The sequence below is a fragment of the Coturnix japonica genome, chromosome 3, assembly GCF_054131305.1.
Source record: "Coturnix japonica strain WE chromosome 3, WE-NBRP24, whole genome shotgun sequence".
Taxonomy (NCBI): domain Eukaryota; kingdom Metazoa; phylum Chordata; class Aves; order Galliformes; family Phasianidae; genus Coturnix; species Coturnix japonica.
Genome location: NC_140665.1, coordinates 98,565,449 through 98,585,003, shown reverse-complemented (window position 1 = coordinate 98,585,003; position 19,555 = coordinate 98,565,449). Strand labels below are relative to the sequence as shown.

General features: G+C 44.2%; 2 protein-coding genes across 7 annotated transcripts in view; one reads left to right on the top strand and one right to left on the bottom strand.

Moving 5' to 3' along the window:
- Positions 1–2,868, top strand: part of LOC107312260 (low density lipoprotein receptor adapter protein 1-like) — an 18,495-nt gene extending 15,627 nt beyond the window's left edge. The window contains exon 6 of the mRNA XM_085544033.1: positions 2,666–2,868. Within this exon, the coding sequence (XP_085400159.1) occupies positions 2,666–2,736 (71 nt within the window). The 3' untranslated portion in view covers positions 2,737–2,868. The remainder of the gene's footprint in view (positions 1–2,665) is intronic.
- Positions 2,818–19,555, bottom strand: ZNF512 (zinc finger protein 512). 6 transcript variants are annotated; one of them, XR_014944935.1, is made up of 14 exons: positions 19,407–19,555; positions 16,924–16,988; positions 15,598–15,806; positions 14,447–14,536; positions 13,208–13,303; positions 11,814–11,938; positions 11,384–11,470; positions 10,552–10,650; positions 9,690–9,857; positions 8,247–8,438; positions 7,610–7,711; positions 6,205–6,435; positions 5,838–5,936; positions 2,818–5,363 (listed from the first exon to the last, which is right to left on the bottom strand). XR_014944935.1 is itself a non-coding variant. In XM_015859501.3 (14 exons), the coding sequence occupies exons 1-14, from the start codon at positions 19,419–19,421 to the stop codon at positions 5,067–5,069; spliced, it is 1,707 nt and encodes a 568-aa protein (XP_015714987.2). In that variant the 5' UTR covers positions 19,422–19,555; the 3' UTR covers positions 2,818–5,066. The 6 variants fall into 6 exon arrangements, 4 of the variants coding, with proteins under 4 accessions (XP_015714987.2, XP_015714988.2, XP_015714989.2 ...); XR_014944936.1 differs by having other exon boundaries at positions 14,447–14,533; XM_015859501.3 differs by having other exon boundaries at positions 6,373–6,435.

Genomic DNA, 19,555 nt, shown 5'->3' with positions numbered 1-19,555 from the left:
GCCACCTGGTCCCACTCCCTGCAGTGAGCAGGGACACCCACAGCTCCATCAGTGCTCAGAGCCCCATCCCCATCTCAGAGGCATTCAAGGCCAGGCTGGATGTGGCTCTGGGCAGCCTGGGCTGCTGGTTGGTGACCCTGCACACAGCAGGGGGTTGAAACCAAATGATCACTGTGGTCCTTTTCAGCCCAGGCCATTCTGTGATATGATGATATTGTAAAAAACTTCTTTATATCCAGTCTAAATCTCCCCTCTTTTAGTTTGAAACGGTTTCCCTGCGTCTTGCCACAATAGACCCTGTCCAAGAACCTGTTCCCTTCTTTCTTACATCCGTTCTTTAGATGCATTTACGCCACATGAAGGCATTGAAGCCCAGAGCCTGATAAAATGCAAAGCAATTTGACAGGGAAGTATTATTTGGAAAGCATTATTATCAAACAGGAGGGGGTTATCCCACTGCACTTTTAAGTACTCAAAGACTGCAAAGACAGGGGTGACTGAGCACTTCTAATGGCTATCAAGCCCCTTTTCAACTGTGCATGTTCTAAAATAAGCCTTTAAACATTCAATTGCATACGTGCCAAAATTCGACGCGTTCAATTCAATGCATTGCTTTCATTGAAAGCTTAATTGCAACGCAGAGTGAATAACAACCTCTTCGTTGCGATCTTGAGCTCCGAACACAACGGCAAAGCAAAAAGGAAAAAGAAAAGAAGGGATGTGGTGGATGCACCATGCCTGGAGGCTTTCAAGGCAAGCCTGGATCGGGCTCTGAGCAACTTAATGGGAGCTGTAGGTGTCCCTGCTCATTGCACTGAACAGCTCCGTCAGTGTATCCTCATAGGCCATACTCTCCAAGCCTTTCCGCAGCCTCATTGCCCTTCTCTGGACCTGCTCCAGCACCTCCATGTCCTTTCTGTACTGAGGTGCCCAAAACTGAGCACAGCACTCGAGGTGAGGTCTTACCAATGCCAAGTACAGGGGCAGGATGACTTCCCTAGTCCTGCTCACCATTCCTGATACAAGCCAGGATACCATTGGCCTTCTTTGCCACCTGGGCCATCATTGCTTCCAGCTTCTGATGCCCACATTCTAACTGTGTACATGTTGCTCTGGGGCATTCTTGATGACAGAGGAGCCTGTCTTGAAGAGTGCCTGGAGAGTGTGGGAAAGCATCGATGGGGCTAAACCCCAATTAAACAGCCAGGATGGTCAGAGTTCTGAGCCTGAAAATGGTCGCTGGCCTTCTCCAATCTCTTAGTGTAGGCATAGGTGACGTGTTTAAAGCAGGCTGTACTGCAAAGCAGCAGCTGAAAGGGATTCAAGGGCAGCAGGGACACACGTCGTCCTCCGTGGTTATGTAAACTGTGAAGAAGATTGTTCTGTCTGTAGATGGGAAAAACAGGCATGGCAGATGTAGAAACTGACCTGGAGCCTCACCTGAAAAGAACACAAACGTTTGGGGAGCGAGGAGAAGACAATGAGCTGCAGACCAGGAAACGTCTCAGGGGGAGATAGAAAGAGTTCTATCTTAAAAAAGTTCTATTCTTAAAAAAGAAACCTAAAGGTTCTCATACACAGAGCTGGGAAAATGTGCTGAAGGTGAAAGGCCCCTTTGGTCTATGGAGGGAGGTTGCGTAAGATTGAAGAGCTGGGAATAAAATCAAAGGTGTCCCAGTTAGAAACTAGGTATGACGTTAACTCTTGGCTGAAAAGGATTCATTCCCAGCACTGGTCAGGAGCACCTCCTGGTGTGGTGCTTTAACGTTGGCAGGTGGCTCAGCACCATTGCACTGCCTCTCTCATGTCCCGTTCATTGGAGTGGGACAAGATGACCTCTAAAGGTCCCTTCCAACCCAAAATGATTCCACGATTCTGTGATTTAGGAAACCTTTGAGGGTAGCTCAGATGGATGTTTGGAACTGATACAACCTACATAAAGAGACACTACGCTAATTAATAAGCAGAGCTGTTGAATTTATCCCTCCCACCCCACCCAAATCTTTGTTAATCTTGCTGTATTTTAATTACAAAATTGACCCACTTGATTTTGAAGAAAGCTGGCCTTCAGACAAGCAACACTTTGAGAAATTGATGGTGTCGTGCTTAGTGGTGTTGGTTTTATGCCCATCATTCCAGCCAGGCAGCATCCCAGGGTGACATCATCCCTCCAGCCACTTGCTGTGCAGGTCAGTGCCATCACTGAGGTCCACACTGATTCAATAACTGCTCCCCGTGACAGAGCACAGTGAAACATCCAGGTTATACATAGTGCCTCTGTGAGGGACCCGTGTAAGAGCCTGTATGGCATAGTGTGCTGCCATTAAATGGTTTTAAATTGAAGGAGGGAAGGTTTAGGTTGGATGTCAGGGGGAAGTTCTTTACTATGAGAGTGGTGAGGTGCTGGAACAGCTGCCCTGAGAGGCTGTGGATGCCCCGTCCATCCCTGGAGGTGTTCAAGGCCAGGTTGGATGGGGCCCTGAGCAGCCTGGGCTGGTATTAAATGTGGAGGCTGGCGGCCCTGCCTATAGCAGGGGGTTGGAGCTTCAAGATCTTTGAGGTCCCTTCCAACCCAACCATTCTGTGATTCCATGAGCTCACTGCCATTCAATCAAAACAGAACAACAAAAAAACAACCCTCAGTGTTTTCTCTTCCCCTCTCCAGGACAAGGAACAAACCACAACTTCAGCCCTGTACCGATATTCAAACAACGGCAAACAGCGCTCACAGTCTGAAATCTCTCACCAAACCAACATCACAACTGACACTGAACGACGTCGTAAGGAAAAGCAACCAACGTGGCTTCAGAGAAGAGATTTCTGTAAACATTTTTTAATTAAATTACAAGTCTGGGTTGGTAAAAGTAACTGTTGACACAGTCAGCTTCTGTAAGGCATTGTTCTTGCCCATACGCTATACAAGTATCCGTGTTGTATCTTAAACGCTAGTTACTAAATACTTGTAAATAAGGATTTGTTCCACAGATTGCCAGAGTCTGCAGCTATCTGATATAGTTTTTAACAACAAGGCTAATGAAAAGATAAAACAATTACAATGCAAATCTGCAGGGTAAAAAGAAAAGCTGGTGGAAAATGAAAGCTGTGAGAAGAGAAATAATGCAACCGAGCTATCTCAGAGTGGCTCAAGCAAAACCAGACAGAATTACGGCCTCTGTTATGCAGTGAGACCTACTGTAGTGTCGTACAGAGGACAGAAACAGACCCTCCAACCAAAATCCAGAACCGAAATCGATATTTGATAGAGCAGATTGCAAAGTGAACATAAACGGCGTAATGAAACAGTTGTGGGGGTGAAAAAAACGATAGCTGAGAACAGGGCAATATCATCACTGCATTCTACCTTAGAAAGACTGACACAGAATACTTCGTTTGGTTTCTGTTTCCTGTCCCTACATTGCCAAATGCTTAAACCAACAGCAACAGTCAGAGCAACAGCAAAAGAAAACTGTTTTGGCTGAGACTAAAGAACCTCTTCAGCTCATATAGGAAATTACATGGAGTTATTTATGACTGAAAACAGGCAGGAAGAAACTTCCCATACTGTAAAGGCTATTGAACTTACTAGGGTGGAACAAGAGGAGATGCCGAAGCTGAAAACAATCCCAATGAGAAGTAAGGCACATTGCTTTTGGAGTAATGAAGCACAGGAGCAACTACTCAGTGACCTGCTCGTCTCTTCTGTCATCTTTATTTTGCCCCTCTGGCTGCACAGAAGCCCACATATTAATGCTTTTGGTGCAGTACTGCAACCAGAGTGACAACTGGTTTAAAGAAGAGAAGCAGTGTAACCGCTACATCGATCACAACGGAGAACTGTGTGCTGCCTCACTACTGCTTTGCGGCTCTCAAGAACACCCTGGCCATGAAGCTTCCCATTACCAGGGCCAATGTGCCAAGGCCAGTGAACATCACTCACCTGGTTAAGCCTTCCAATTATTACCCATTACTAGTTTTCCACATTGGAAATGAAGAGGTAGGCAAAAGAAGTTATTGGGTAATCAAAAGGGACTTCAGGGCTCTGGAAAGACTTCTGAAGGGATCAGGAGAGCAAGCTGTGTTCTCCTTCGTCCTCTCAGGTGGTGACTGGGATCCACACAAGAGGAGGAAGGTGGACATGCTGAATGAATGGCTTTGCAAATGGTTAGCAGGGCTTTAAACTAGACATAATGGGGGAAAGGGTTTATTCGGTGACAGAGAAGCACGCAGAAATGCTGTCACCTTGGGAGGCAGTAAGGGAAAACCCCAGACTTGTCCTGGAGGTAGCAGGGAGGGCTCCTCCGGGAAGGCAATGAGGCCAGTAGCCAGGCTGAAGTGCCACTGTACCAATGTGCACAGCAAAGGAAATAAGTAGGAGCTAGAAACATGCATGTATAAATCTGCCTGTTCACCAGGTACTGCAATGGCTTCCCTGTGAACGTCAGCACCAGCTGCCTGCTTTGTTAGCCTGGGAAAACTCACAGGAAAACAGCATGGAGCCACCTGTCTATTCTCCTGCTGGCAAACCTGCAAGAAAAAGGTCGAATTTTGCAGCTTGCTGGGATAATGGGTCTTTGGATAACAGAGGTTCTGGAAAATACATTCTCTGACAGAGCGGCAATGCCCATGCTGCTGCTTCGTGCTCGTTTCTATCATACCTGGTGCTTTTCTGGAGCATAAGAAGATACTCCCTACGACCTAGAATTCAATACCAACACGTGACTTAATAAAAAAAAAAGTGAATCCCCTTCTTCTGTTCTTTCCCATCCAGGGAAGCCACCGCTAAAATATCTCATCCATGTAACAGAAGTAGTATTGAAAATAAATATGTAATGTAACAAAGAAGGCATCTACAGTACTCACTTGCAGAGCAAAGGACACTATGGACATGTGAGTATGACAAAGCACGTTGCACTGGGGCAAGGCAGCTCTGTGGGTTCTAGGCTGCAGCATTACCAACGCTGCAACTGTAGATATGTAGCATCTTGAATCCTGTGGGTTATGAGACTGATAGAAATGGAGCTTGTAAGTGAAAAGATTTCGGATTACCCCTTCCCTTCTGTTAGGGTTTATTTCCGGCCTCGCTTGTGGCTGGATTTTGGATATTTGTCTCTCCGTGCAGCTTGAGGTTTCATTTCCTCACTTCTCTCATTTTCATTGCCCACTTGCTTTGGACGGCCTCTCTTACTTCTCTTTTTCTCAGCTCCAGCACTGGGGAGTTTCTTAGTAGCCAAGGACCCAGTTCTCTTCTTTTTGCCCTGGGTCAAGGGATGTTTCTTCCGTTGCTTCCTCTGCTCCTCTCTTTGGCGGATTTTCATTAGTTTCTCAAAGCTTTTGGTGGTATTTGTGTTCATATCAAACCAGTCCTGGAGGGTTAGAAGGCAACAGGTTGGTACTGGCGGTAGAAATACCACACAAAGGTTAACAGAGCTTATAATGAAAGCTGAATCCGTGGGACAAACGTTTGCTGAAACGTGAGATTTAGAAAAGCAAGTGACTAACAAAGCTTTGCTCTTTGAAGCTCCTCATCAGGTGTCACCCCGTCTCAGAACAGTCAGATCTGATGTAGCAATTGGCTGACTAAAGGCAGGGAAAATGGTGAAAAACTAAACTGAACAGCAGCCACCTGGGACAAGACCTGTGACATGACACAACATTTACTCCCCTGACCAACAAATAAGAATAGCTTTGTTTAAGCGACCAAAACCCACTTGAGCTCAGTGCCCCGCTGCCAACAGTAAGCAAGGACAGAGTAAAATCGGGCAGGCAGTGAGCATTTCCTTCCCAAGACTCCTTCCCCACAAACTAAGGCTTGAGGACTTTGATTCTGCTTGACTTACCTCAGCGTGTGCAGAGTTGATGTGATACTTGACTCCACTCTCTGAAATGAATTCTTTCTCACACAGGAGACACTTGTATTTGCCAGCCACAAAATCTCCCTGGCATCAAAACAAAGAAATACATCACCAATTGTTCCTCAGAAGGCTGATACACCTTATATTGTACGTCTGCCTTGTATAGATGCAACATAGCAGCAAGAAGCAGAATCTCTTATTCATAACAGACAATCTGTACAGAAGCAGTGACATGATTGACCAGCTACATCCACAAAGCACAGAACAGCCCTGTGAGATGCTGTAGCTGTAGAAAAATGCTCTTGCATTTTTGAATCTAAAGGTAGGATTGCAGCTTCACTAAAACGCATACCATTAAGATGCTCCCTCCTTCCTTCAAACAGTATTTGCAATGACAACCCCACTGGCATGTAGAGAAGCACTTAAGTTATCAGAAATTCTGCTTAGGACAGTGGGTTGAACAAAGATATATCAGATGGACAGGCACAGTCAGGATATTGGTATGAAAGATGCTACCAACCAATGTACATGTGCCGAGGTGGGATTTGAGTCCTGAGAGCGTGCCGTACACAGATTCGCAACCCTGAAACAGCAAAAAAATGTCTGTGTCAGCAAAACTCTGGTTAGAAATTATTTCTTCCCAGGTAAGAGAGTTTTATCCTCTGGAACACAATCCCCAAAGGGATAAGACAGGAAGAGGAAAGGAGATAGCAAGTCGTAGAGAGCCAGAAAACTTCTGGTAAAGACCTTCACAAGGCACTTAAGATTTCAGTGTGTTACAGCACCCCCTGCCAAAAGCCTGAGTAAGATCATAGACTTGTTCTGAATGAAGCACATGTCACAAGAGGGTGACACTATGATCTCTCCTGACTTTGTATCTAGTGGCAGAGAGCTGCATGTGACATCAACAGTCCCAGTTAAAAGGCAGCTTTAAGGCCTACCCCACATGGAGCTGTAGGCATCAGTCTCAGCATACTAGATTATGCTCAGCTGGCAGCTCAGAACCTGAAACAGGAGGTTAAGTGCAAGGCATGATTCTGGGTTACTGCCTGGTGAACTAGGACAGCTGCTTCTGGAGGTAAATGAATATAAGATATCACATTGCAATTCTTATAGTTGGTAATGACACGAGCCTGAAAACTGAGGAGAGCGCTGTGAGTGGGACAGGGAGGGGGAAGTCTGTCTCTGTACAAATTCCAGATGAAATGCACCACTGACCCTTGTCACCGCATCACATGCAGCACCAAAATAGTTCCGCCAACGGAGCCATTTCTTTTCACTGGATGTGACTGGCAACCACTGCATGGAGTTGTAAGAAACTACGTGCACATGCACAAACAACCCAAGACCAGGATGCCACGTGTGTGCCTTTCAATGGCCATTTCAAGCTTTGGTACAACACGTCAGTTTTACTTTGAAAGTCCTTTCACTCTCAGACTTTCATTTTTGTTTCCTCTTTCCTCTAAGATTAAGATTTAGTACACCTGCCACTTTTCCTTTACTCAATCACACCTCCACATGGACCAGCACCCAGATGAACCTAAAGCTGCCTAATTCTGGAAGTTACTAGCTCTGAAGAGGACAAATGCATACTCAAAGGGATCAATCAGGGTTTTAGTTACAGTGAACAACCAGACAGAGATAGAGCAGAATTCCTTTCTGCAGAAAGACAGAAACTGCAGTTTCAAGGCTATGGAAAGTTGTTGGCTTATATAGACCTGAAATCATCCCCCCTTTGAACCTTCAGAATGAATTACCTCATTTGGACAGTGGACTTTTCGGTACATCTTTATTTCTGTTTTCCATTTGCACAGCACATCTTGACTAAACGTGGGCAGTCCAGGGCGGGTATATTTCAGCTGAGATAAAGAGATGGAATTGACAGCTGGAAGCAAAGCTAGCTATATATTGTGACAAGCATATCCCTTTCCTCTCCCTGTTTTTGTGACAGGTTAGAAAGTGAAATAGCACTTCTAAAAGCCAGACACTCAATAAACGATTTTCTCCCACCCATCTACAAACATAACTGAATCTGGAACTAAATACTAGATAAATACCAGATAAAATACTACACTTCTAACTTGCAAGCAACATACTGACTATAACTGCTTTTGTACTTGAGAATACTGGAAATGAAAGTGCTACTGCTATAGTAGCTGTAAAGTCATTAGAGCCTACCTGAATAAAACACACCACAGTAACTGCTAATGTAGTTACAGCTTAATCTGATATCAGGGAGAGTGCAAAACTTCATCTCTTCCACAAGATATTATTTCCTCAGTGTTAAATTCCAAGGGCCACTAAACACTGCCAGCACTGGAAAGATGCCATTACAAGACTCATTTGATAAGGAGAAAGACTCAAACACTGTATAGCATTTTTAAGGTTTTGTACCTTCCTATCATCTGGAATCAAGTCTTGCAGCACTCTTCTCTTGGGCCACTCTTTGGCCAGTTCTTCTCCAGCTAATTCATGGAGATAGTAGACTGCCACCTTTGCAGATCTCCTCTGAACTCTACCAGTACTACTTTGCTCCCATTTTGCATCTTTCAGGTTCTCTTTTCTTTCTTCATGGAGGAAGGTGACCTACAATGAAGGTTAAAAAAAACAAAGAGAAAAAAAAGCTAAGCCTCCCTCAACACTTCCTATTTCAATTAGGCTAAATACTGTGAATAAATACTCAACCAAATCCCTCACAGAAATGCTGCAGCAGCCATGTTTCATTGACAGAGGTGCATCCCACTACCTACCAAGACAGATCCCCAGATCTACCCAGCGACACAGCAGTAGGGCTCAAGCAGAGAGTTTCACACAGCCACTATCTTGAAAAGATACCACATCTTTACTGTAAAAGCCACATGGACAACAAGAATAGTGTTGCTTGTTCTGTTCCAGTGATGACTCTTCTAAGAGCAAACAACATAATAGGAAGCCCCACAAGGTTACACATGCACTGGTTTTGGCTGGGACAATTTTTTTCACAGTAGCTTGTAGGGTATTATGTTTATCAAAACAGCAGTTTTGATAAGACACCAGTGTTTTGGCTATTGCTAAACAGTGCTTACACAGCAGCAAGGCCTTTTCTGTTTCTCATGCTAACCCACCAGTGAGTAGGCTGGGGGTGCACAGGAAGCTGGAGGGAATACAGCCAGGGCAGCTGACCCTAACTGACCAAAGTGATATTCTGTGCTGCATAACATGTTCAGCAATAAAAGGGAGGAGGAAGGGGTGACTGTTCAGAGCTATGGCATTTGTCTTCTCAAGTCACTACTACAGATGATGAAGCTGTGCTTTCCTGGAAATGGCTAAATACTTGCCTACTGATGGGAAGTAGTGAATGAATTCTGTATTTGGTTTTACTTCTGTACACAGCTAGTGCTTTCATAGAATTGTTTGAGTAGGAAGGGACCTTCAAAGGTCATCTACTCCAACTCCCCCTGCAATGAACAGGGACATCTACACTCAATCAGGTGCTCAGAGCCCATCCAGCATTGAAAGTCTCCAAGGACGGGGTATTCACTACATCTCTGGGCAACCTGTTCCAGTGCCTCACTCTACCCTCCTCAAGCTTGAAGCCATTTCCCGTTATTCTGTCACCACAGCCCCTGCTAAAGAGTCTGTCCCTTTCTTTCTTGTAGCTCCCCTTTAGATACTGACAGGCCACTCTCAGGTTTCCCAGCAGTTTTCTCTTCTCCAGGCTGCACAGCTCCAGCTCTTTCAGTCTGTCTTCCTAGGAGAGCTGTTCCATCCCTTGGATTATTTTTGTGGCCCTTCTCCGGACACACTGGCCTGAAATATCACATCAATATTCTGATAACTACAGCAGTTAGCACTTACCGGCCCATGCTTAGCTCGGAGATGGTACACAAGTCCTGCCTTTGATCTGTATGCTTTATCACAATGATGGCACTTCATGGCTATTTTCTCCAGCTCAGAAGCAGTCTTCCCACATTTTTTAATGTGATACAGGTATCCCATTAGGCTAGTGAAGCTGCCTGTGCAGCCCTGTCAACATGGAAGAAAAACACATGGATCAAATGCTCTCCAACTGATTATAAGGGCACTGCTGATAAAAGTGCCACCAGCTTTCCTGACAAACCTGAGACAATCAGCACAAAACAAAGATCTCAAGATACAAATGGAGGACGTGGGTAGAGAAAGAGCCAACACTTGGTTGGGTGGTTGAAATATCTAGAATGCAGCACTATGGAATTGTAAATAAAACTTTCAGCTGTTCCTAGAATATAGATCACATCTCAAACTGCAGAGGAGGGCAATAAACCCCAACAGTTCATGCAGATGTCACTTACATCTTTACAGCTATTAAAACAACTAAGGAAGGAAAGAACAGAAGTACTAACACTGCTAGTTAATTCAACCAGCATTCATTAGACTCCTAGTTTTTCAGCTCAGAATGTTCTCATCAAGCATCAGTTATGTTATAATTTGTTCTCTGAGCTCAGCGCTTCATAATTGTTTAGAGGAAATTCTCAGTGCCTCCTACTGATTTCCTGGTAACACAGCATTCCTTCAAAGTCTCTCAAGAGATGATCCTGTCTTTAAAGTATAGCTGGATATAAAAACAAAGTCATCTTTTACCAGCACCAAAAGTACATCCAGCAGAATGTATTTCACAGTATGACATGTTCATGCCATCTCCTGCTGTTCAATTTAGGATGATTAAGACAATGCAGCTTACCTCCCTTGTACACTTCAGCTTTCCCATACGCTTCAAAACCTTCCGAAGGCGGCTTCGCTCAAGCTGCTCATCCAGTTCTCCTCCTTCCTTCACAACTGTCTAAAGGACAGCAGAAGGATGAAAGAAAAATGCAGGATGCTCAGCACTGTGATTTTACAGGAATGGATTCCATACAGTGACCCTTGTCTGTACCCCAGGAAAACCAAACTGTGTTTAAAAGGAGTGAACAGTCTGAAAACCACTTTGCAGATAGCTGTGTTGGAACAGAGCCTTGACAGCATGTACTTTCAAACCACAGCTTCTAGGAAGGATATGGGTGTGCATTTCTTTGCACCCCTCCTGCCTGTGGAAAGCACTAACTCACCTTTATCCCACATCTTCAACATGTACTGCTAAAATACGACAGTGATGTGTTTCTCCAAATATTATCCAAACTTCCCAAAGAAATGAAGTCCTAATGCTTCACAGTGACAACAGCAGACATCCCCTTCTCTAAAGCAATAGCAAAGAGGAAAAGCTACTTTCTAGCAAAGGACTGAAAAGTGCAGTCTAAGGAACAATGAACTTCTGATTCGGAATGCCCTTTATGCATGACATATAACCAGCATAAAATTCAGCTGCTGTTTTAAAGATGCAGCACTCCTCCCATCTCTGCCAACCTACTACTATTTTTTCCAGATCTCCAACCTTAAAATAATGAAAATACATGTGAAATGATATCTGAGCAGCTACACTTGATAGAATCCACAATATTCACTTTCTGTGTGTATCAGGGAGGGATTAAAAGACCACCCCCTCTGTAAGACTTTCAGACGTAGAGTAATTACTTTACCTGACTGCTGTGGTCTGCCATGACATGGTATTTCATTCCTCCCAAGGACTTCAGCTGTTTCCCACAATAATGACATGTGAATGTTTCCTATGAAGAAATAAGGACACCGTGTGTGTAACTGCAAATTAACCAAAGCTGTGGGAAAATCTCTGGGTGAAAGGAGCACGAGAGTGGAACATTGTATATAGGCCTGGTAACTGCCCATTAAAAATAAAACATATTTTATGGAGAGTACAATTCAAGAAGCCATGAAATAGGCAGCTCTTTAGTCACTACGCCAAAACTCCAGCAACAGAAGAACCACCTGCAGCCTCTAGAGACATAAAAGCCTCTTGCTTAGAGACACAATGAGACAAAAGCGGTTTTAACTGCAACAAAAATCCACGTGCAGGCAGAAGAGAGCACAGCAAACATCTCTCTTTTTCCTCACCTGTCTGCAATTCGCCATATGTTTCTTCAGTCCTTCTACAGTCTTTCTCACCACAGCCCGGCATGTAGGACAAGTAACTCGACCTTTGTCCTGAATTTCCAAAGACCACTGCTCTTCTATACTACCTGTCAAAACAAAGCAGTTGTAATAAAACTGGAAACACAAGTTCTCTTTTTTCCATCCATGTGTTGGGGGTTGGACTCGATGATCTCTAGAGGTCCCTTCCAACCCCTACAATTCTGTGATTCAGTGATTCTGTGTACAACGTATCCCTGGAGGAAATGAATCACATGCCACCAAACTCGTATCCTGCTCTACTTAAGGAGTTTCAGCTCATCACCAGCTTTAAATGTGACAAGGCACACATCACACCCTTAGGAAGATGGGTAAGAACCCTCCACACTGCTTTCTTCTTGTGAGAAGAGTTCTAGTTGCTCAGCAGAGATTTTTCCTTCATTCATTTTCATTACTGAATTACTTCAGCATGCACTTCTGGAAAAACACTTGTTAAAAGTGGTGACAGATGTGACTGAAGAGTTTTTGGGACAACGTTCATGGCTCGATTCTATCAAACAAACCTTCAGAACTTCACTTATGTCAGACAGGGATTTTGGCACCATAAATGAAAAGAGCTGCACCACTACACCAACCCTCTCAACAGCCAGGAAAAAGCATCCTGTGAGGCATGATTTTCAGTGTCTGGCCACTTTTGCAATGCAAAGGAGAAGCTCTATCCACAAGGATTATAAATTACTGAATTGAATTCTGGGAAGAAAGTGGCTTAAAAGCCACCTGCTTTAATTCTTACCATAAAAGTATCTTATTATAAAAACAGGCTCTCTTTGCCCAGTCATAACAGGAAGGGTTTGTCTCTCCTTGAGTAGTCAGCAGAAAAACCCGTTAATCAAAGTGCACTTGCTAGAAAACAAGTAATTAATGAGTGCTGTGAGCTACACATACCAAGCCAAGGCTGAATCAAGGCCACAACACTAATTCTCAAGCATAGACTGTTTAGGTCTCTGGCTATCAGGTAACCAGAAGAGATATGACAGTAAGTGTGACAGTTTTTCCTCCAAATACGTTCTGCTGAGTAAAAAAGTAGACATCTTTCTATGAGTTTTACACCGAAACTATTTTAACAGGCTTTTGCCTAAGTGGAATTATTCCCCCTTCACTATCCCATTATGCACTGTTTTTAGGGTTAAACCTTGTGAAACTACAGACAGCATGCTGTCCCTTCAACGCTGCTCTGCAATATTCCAACAAGACAGCAGCCACTCAACAGTGAAAGACAAAATGGAAACATCAGATGTTGCTCAGAGTGAACTTGCAGAATCACAGTTACCTCTTACCTGCTCTATAAACAATTGTAAGCACCCGCTCCTCCTCCTTACCTGTGCTGTAGGTTTCTGGTTCCTTCCGAACACTGTGGCTTTTTGTTTTGGAGTTTTGTTGTGTTCCAGACTGCCGCTTTTTTCCTGTTTTAACAACTAAGGAAGACCAAGAGATTTAATTCTGTGAGCCTTGTCACACAAAAAGCAGAGCTTGGCTAGGAAGCTGCTAAGTCAGCCTTCTGTATCAAGACTGCTCATTCAGAAATATTCCATTTTACTTTTGAAAAGGAACTTAAAGGTTATAATCTCTCCTCTCTCTCAAAAATCCACATTTGTTTGCAGCTGCAGGCATTAGTCTCAAATTAGTCTCATTCACAAATTTATCTGGCTGTTCATACGCAAAGCTCATAAGATGGGAACTCTTTACACCAAAACATAATCATCAGTTCACAGCATAGATAAGGCAATTTAATAACTTGATAGCAACAAAACGGACAGACCTGTTTCTCTACTTGTTCCTGTTTTCTTTAGACTAAACAACTCTTATTGTTTCAATATTTTCCCATGGGTTACATTTTCTACCCTTATTTTCTCTCCATATTTTCTTCATTTGATCTACAAGTTTCCTGAACTGCTTGCTAGAAACAGTACTTGAAGAGACCATGCAGCAGAATAAAAAAGTTATGTCACGCCTGGAAGTCTACACTCCTGCTCAAACACCTCAGTATAACACCTGCTTTTATCTCACTATAGATCTTACAGGAGCCTGCAAAGAGGGTTCAGAGAACAGAATCATAGAATAACTTGAGCTAGAAGAGACCCAGAAGGATCCTTGATTTCACCTGGCTCCACATAGGGTTTGATTTTTGGATGGCCCTATGTCTGAAAGCATTGTCCAAACACTTCTCCAGCTCCAGCAGTTCAGGGCCCATTCCACACCCACTACCCTTTTGTGCAGAACCTCTTCCTAACCCCTACATGACCTTCCTTTGATGCAGCTCCATGTTCCATCACACGTATATATAAGTAATTTGCCTGATTATTTAGTTCACAATCTTTTGGGAAACTAAAATGAACTTGACCAGATTGTTCTTACCCTATTACCCTTTTCCCTCCCTCTGCTCAACTTTAAGAGAGATTTAAATAAGAATAATTACCCCCCACCATAACGCAAACACTATTCAGCAGCTTCCAACAGGATACAAAGAATCAGAAATAAGACATGGAGAACAGCATTTGGACAGAAGTCTGAAGTACCTGTATGCCTGTAACTAGAAATGAAAAGTTATTTAATATTACCAGAAATCTTCTGCTTCTTCTTGGGGGAGCCTTTAAGATCTTCACCTTCCCTGTGCTCAGATTTCCTCTTGCCTTTCAAAATCACTTCTGCTAACAAACAAGAAAAGAAATGCTTCAGTCTTATTAAACTTGGTCTGGATAACAGCTTTGTGTCCGTCTGATACCTCAGTTTCTCCTTGTACTTTTAAAGGAAAGAAAGTAGTTTTCGTGAGGTGCCTGGATGTCAGTAAGCTACGTACACAGCTTTATGACCCATTCACATTAGGTACTCCATGGTCTGGTAGAGAGCTAGAAGCTGCTAGCTTATATCATAAAAAGCTCATCTACACATACAACAAGGAGCACAGAGAGACAAGGACAGGTGGGAAAACATGGATAACGTTCTGTCTGTCCTACTATTTGCAGGCTTACCAAAGACCCAGAAAGCTGCAGCACTTACTCCTCCTTATGTACTCAGAATATTGTCTTATGACCCTCTATGAGTGCAGACAAGCACAGCAGCACCATGATAGGGATTCAAAGAAACAGATACATTCTTCCTGTGAAACCCATCAGCCTCATTGATTAGGTACAGAGGGATTCACACTGCACTCAGATGTACAAACAGATACATATATATATTTGAAATATAGGTGTATATACACCTTTTTATTTCACACAAACATATCTCCATGCTGATCAGCCAGAGAGGGAAATGGGATGGATGCCATCAGTGATGTTGGTGTGAGTGCTGAGCACATCTATTTCTGTTGATCTGTATGGCTGGCTGGTCTAAACCAGAATGCTGCATACTGATTTGCTGCTGTACATTTTTAGCATTACTTGTTCTATTTTTCAAGTTATTACGGTATAATGCTGAAATAATTGGCAGATGCCCTACGTACTTCTACAGATAAAACTGTTATCACTCATAGAATCATTAATTTTAAGAGACAAGTCACTTAAAAGGAACTGCATAACACCAGAGAATTTAAACCTAAACTTCTGAAGTGGAGGAAGTTTGCCTCTCCTAATGTATAAGCATCACTATCAAGCTTGTAATTAGTGATTGAACTGCACCATGGCTTTCAGAAATCATCAGGTGTTTACATCTCTCGTAAAAGAACGGAAGAGGAAAAACAGTTTTGCATTGAGCCAAGAGTAGCGAGTACCTTTTTCATCTGATGATTTTTTCACATCGTTCTTTATGCCCCTCATTTCCAGCCAGTAAGCAGGCCGGCGAATGGCCCGCTTGCTTCTGGACTCTGCTCTTCCATTCACTGGACTCTTCTGAGAGCCAGAAGAAATGTTGCTGGCTGTCTCTTTGTAGTTACTGTTCAATCCTAGGGGAGTCGTTTCCATCTTCTCAAATTGTTTAGTCCTGGAAAACATCAATTTGAAATCTCATTATGAACTGGAAGACGCCACCAAAGCAAAACATCCTAAACACTATTATTATTCAACATATCTGTAAGAGTTTGAGTTGAATACTAGGAATCACACACAGAATCACAGAATGACCCGGGTTGGAAGGGACCTCAAGGATCATGTAGTTCCAACCCCCCTGCCTGGCAGGGCCACCAAACATACACCTTTACTAGATCAGGTTGCCCAGGGCCCCGTCCAACCTGGCCTTGAACACCTCCAAGGACGGGGCATCCACAACCTCCCTGGGCAGCCTGTTCCAGGGCCTAACCACCCTCCTAGTGAAGAAACCACTCTCCTAGTGAAGAAATATAGAGTTTGTAAGATACTCATCCTACCTCAGCACTTCAATGAAAGGAGCAATCACAAGTTCATCACAGTGTAAAAATAAACTATTCTCTTTAAGCCATCAGGGGCCAGTGTGGATCTCATCTGAGATTCCATCAAACGAACAAAAATCAGTGCAGCTCTTAATGTTTAGATTATTATATAAAAGTCAGATGCAGTTTTCCAACACAAATCCCAACTTTTTACTTTGGCCCTCAGAGTCTACGCAAAATATTACTGTTATGGTTTTGTAATTTGGTTGGTGTTGGTATTCCACATCAGAACACCATGCCTCATAATGGGAGTAAAGGGGACAAGTTTTTTTTTCTGTGGGCTGCCTTAATGGGCATGTGGGGTGGGGCACCAGAAGGGAAGTGAGGAAGGGGACGGGGTTGCTGGCCGGCTCCCTGCAAGGAGACAACGTGGTCAGAGCTTCCTGCCTTCCACAGCTCCATCGGTGAGATTGGGGACTTGGTATTTTCTTTGTTGAAACTCTCTTGTTGTTTAGCGTTATTAGGTTATTAAACTGCCATTCGTTCTCAGATCACCTTTTTTTCTCCTTCATTTTTTGTTAGACCTAATCGCAATCTCCCTTCCCTTCCCCTCTCCCGAAACGCACGTGGCCGGGCTGCGCCGCGCTGTGCCGATAGAGAAAAGGGGGGGGGGGGGGTTTGTTCCTGCTGCCCCGGGTTTGTGCCCACTGTCCCGGAGTGAGCTCTAGAGGGAACTCCATGACAATTACATACTTTTTGTTTTCCATAGACCGTGGCCTCCTGCCCTTCCGCTGTCCATGATGCGCAGCTCTGGTATCCTGGCAAAACAGAACAATTTACATCAACAGTATAGTTAATTCTTTCCAGTCAAACACAATCATTTGCACTTTGAGGATGCGCACACCATCCTTTAAACAAGGAACCTTTTCAATTCCAGCTAAAGTAAAACTCCAATCAGAACAGTGCTGAGCCCCCCTCCACTTCCCATATGAAATCCAAACATTCTCCTTGCACTGGGGCATGATGGAGTTTTTCTTTGTCTCTAATTCAGCAGTACCTGCTTTATGCCCATATCTTATCACATAATGACAAGTATTTTAGATTGTAACCTACTGGTGCCTTTTTCCATAATAATCATTGCATTTTCCATGCCAAGAATGCTGTCCCTGTGCCCTTTGAGTTCTTTTTTCATTCTTCACCTCAATTATTTTGTCACACTCCACAAGTTGCTCAGCTGTCACCTTTATTCACATCATATAAAAACTTTTTTTTTAATATAGATTTTTGGTCATTTATCACTTGCTGCTTCTTATGCTCCTATTAAGACATGGACGGGGCCCTGGGCAACCTGATCTAGTAAATGTGGATGTTTGGTGGCCCTGCCAGGCAGGGGGGTTGGAACTACATGATCCTTGAGGTCCCTTCCAACCCGGGTCATTCTGTGATTCTATGAAACATGTTGCCCATGGAAATGGTGGAGTCATCATCCCTGAAGCTACTTATGTGGCACTTGGAGCTTTGTGGGGGACTTGGTAACATTAAGCAATGGTTGGGCCTAAAGATCTTCTGGGTCTTTTCCTGCCTCAATGATGGATAAGTTACCTTGTTTTCCTTATATGTAACTATTTCTACCTATCAATTAGTGTGGGAATACAAGAAAAGCTGTTCAGAGCACCAGCTGTGGAGCAAGATAAACAGCATGAGAATCAAGGACACCTCTGCAAGGAGAAGAGTCTCACAGCTCTGATTGGATATGTGCCTGCATGGACAGTTGAAAAGTGTTTTGTAGAATGCTTTGTTGACATATAAGGTGTTTCGGAAAGTTTTAAGGGAGGATGGGAAAGTTAGGAAATAACGACGTGTGAAGGTATATAAGGGATGTGAGAACTCATAATAAACGATTTGGATCGTTCACATCTGAGTCTGTGCCTGAGACGCTGCAAATTAGACCATACTATTACGTTTGTTACTAGAAATAAATGTTACAACTAACTAACAGGAGAGGAACAGAATGTGAAGAACACATAAAAATACGACAAATACGCAGAGAAACTTCAGGTGCTGCAACAACTCAGGGAATAGGTGAGACCTGGAAACTCATGGAATTCAGTGAGACCTGGACAGGCTGGAGAGCTGGGCAGTAAGAAACCAGATGAGGTTTAACAAAAGCAAGTGTAGAGACTTGCACCTGGGTAGAAATAATTGCATGCACCAGTACAGGCTGGGGGAAGAGCTGCTGGAGAGGAGCTCTGCAGAGAGGGACCTGGGCGTCCTGGTGGACGACAGATTGACCATGAGCCAGCAGTGTGCCCTTGTAGCCAGAAAAGCCAATGGCATACTGGGGTGTATAAAAAAGAGCGTGTCCAGCAGGTCAAAGGAGGTGATCCTCCCCCTCTACTCTGCCCTGGTGAGGCCTCATCTGGAATATTGTGTCCAGTTCTGGGCTCCCCAGTACAAAAAAGACAGGGATCTCTTGGAAAGAGTCCAGCGGAGGGCCACTAAGATGGTGAAGGGCCTGGAGCATCTTCCCTATGAGGAGAGACTTAGGGAACCGGGTCTGTTTAGCATTGAGAAAAGAAGGCTGAGAGGGGACCTGATCCAGGTTTATAAATACCTGAGGTGTGGGAGCCATAGTGGTGAGGCTGGTCTCTTTTCAGTAGTGCGTGGGGACAGGACTAGGGGTAATGGGATGAAAGTACAGCATAGGAAGTTCCTTTTTACAGTGAGGGTGACGGAGCACTGGAACAGGCTGCACAGGGAGGTGGTGGAGTCTCCTTCTCTGGAGATATTCAAGACCCGCCTGGACGCCTACCTGTGTGACATGGTGTAGGGAGCTGCTTTGGCAGGGGGGTTGGACTCGATGATCTCTAGAGGTCCCTTCCAACCCCTACAATTCTGTGATTCTACAATAGGCAATTTCAAGGCAAAAGCAATTCACCATTAAAAAAACCTACTGGAAAAATGACCATCAATCTGCCTTCCATGCTCCTGGCTTCTAACACATGTATAGGAGCAGACAATAGTTCACACTTCCCCCTTCTCCTCTAGATGAAAAACCAGTTGAAGGCTCGTGTTTGCATTACTTTGCTAAGAGATCCAACTGAACTAACTGAAGCCCACCCCCCCATGCCCTATCGTTGTTAATCGGATGAACAAGGCCCGAATCACCGCGATCCGTTCCCCCTCCCCACCCCCCGGTTCTCCAACACCACAACGGGGCTCCACCAAGCACTCACTGCGCTGCCCGGCATGGCGACGCCACCACAAGGCCCCTCAAACGACCTCCCGGTCACCTCCAACCGTCTGCCAGCTCCCAGCCCGAGGGGACAACACCGAACCGAGCACGGAGCAGGCCGCCAACTGCCGGCCACACCCCGGAAGCTAC

Coding starts and splice junctions, on each gene's coding strand:
- ZNF512 (XM_015859501.3), bottom strand. Junction 10,651..11,383: donor TGGCAGACCACAGCAGTCAG/GTAAAGTAATTA, acceptor GCTGTCCTTTAG/ACAGTTGTGAAGGAAGGAGG. Junction 9,858..10,551: donor AGCTGAAGTGTACAAGGGAG/GTAAGCTGCATT, acceptor CCATGTTGACAG/GGCTGCACAGGCAGCTTCAC.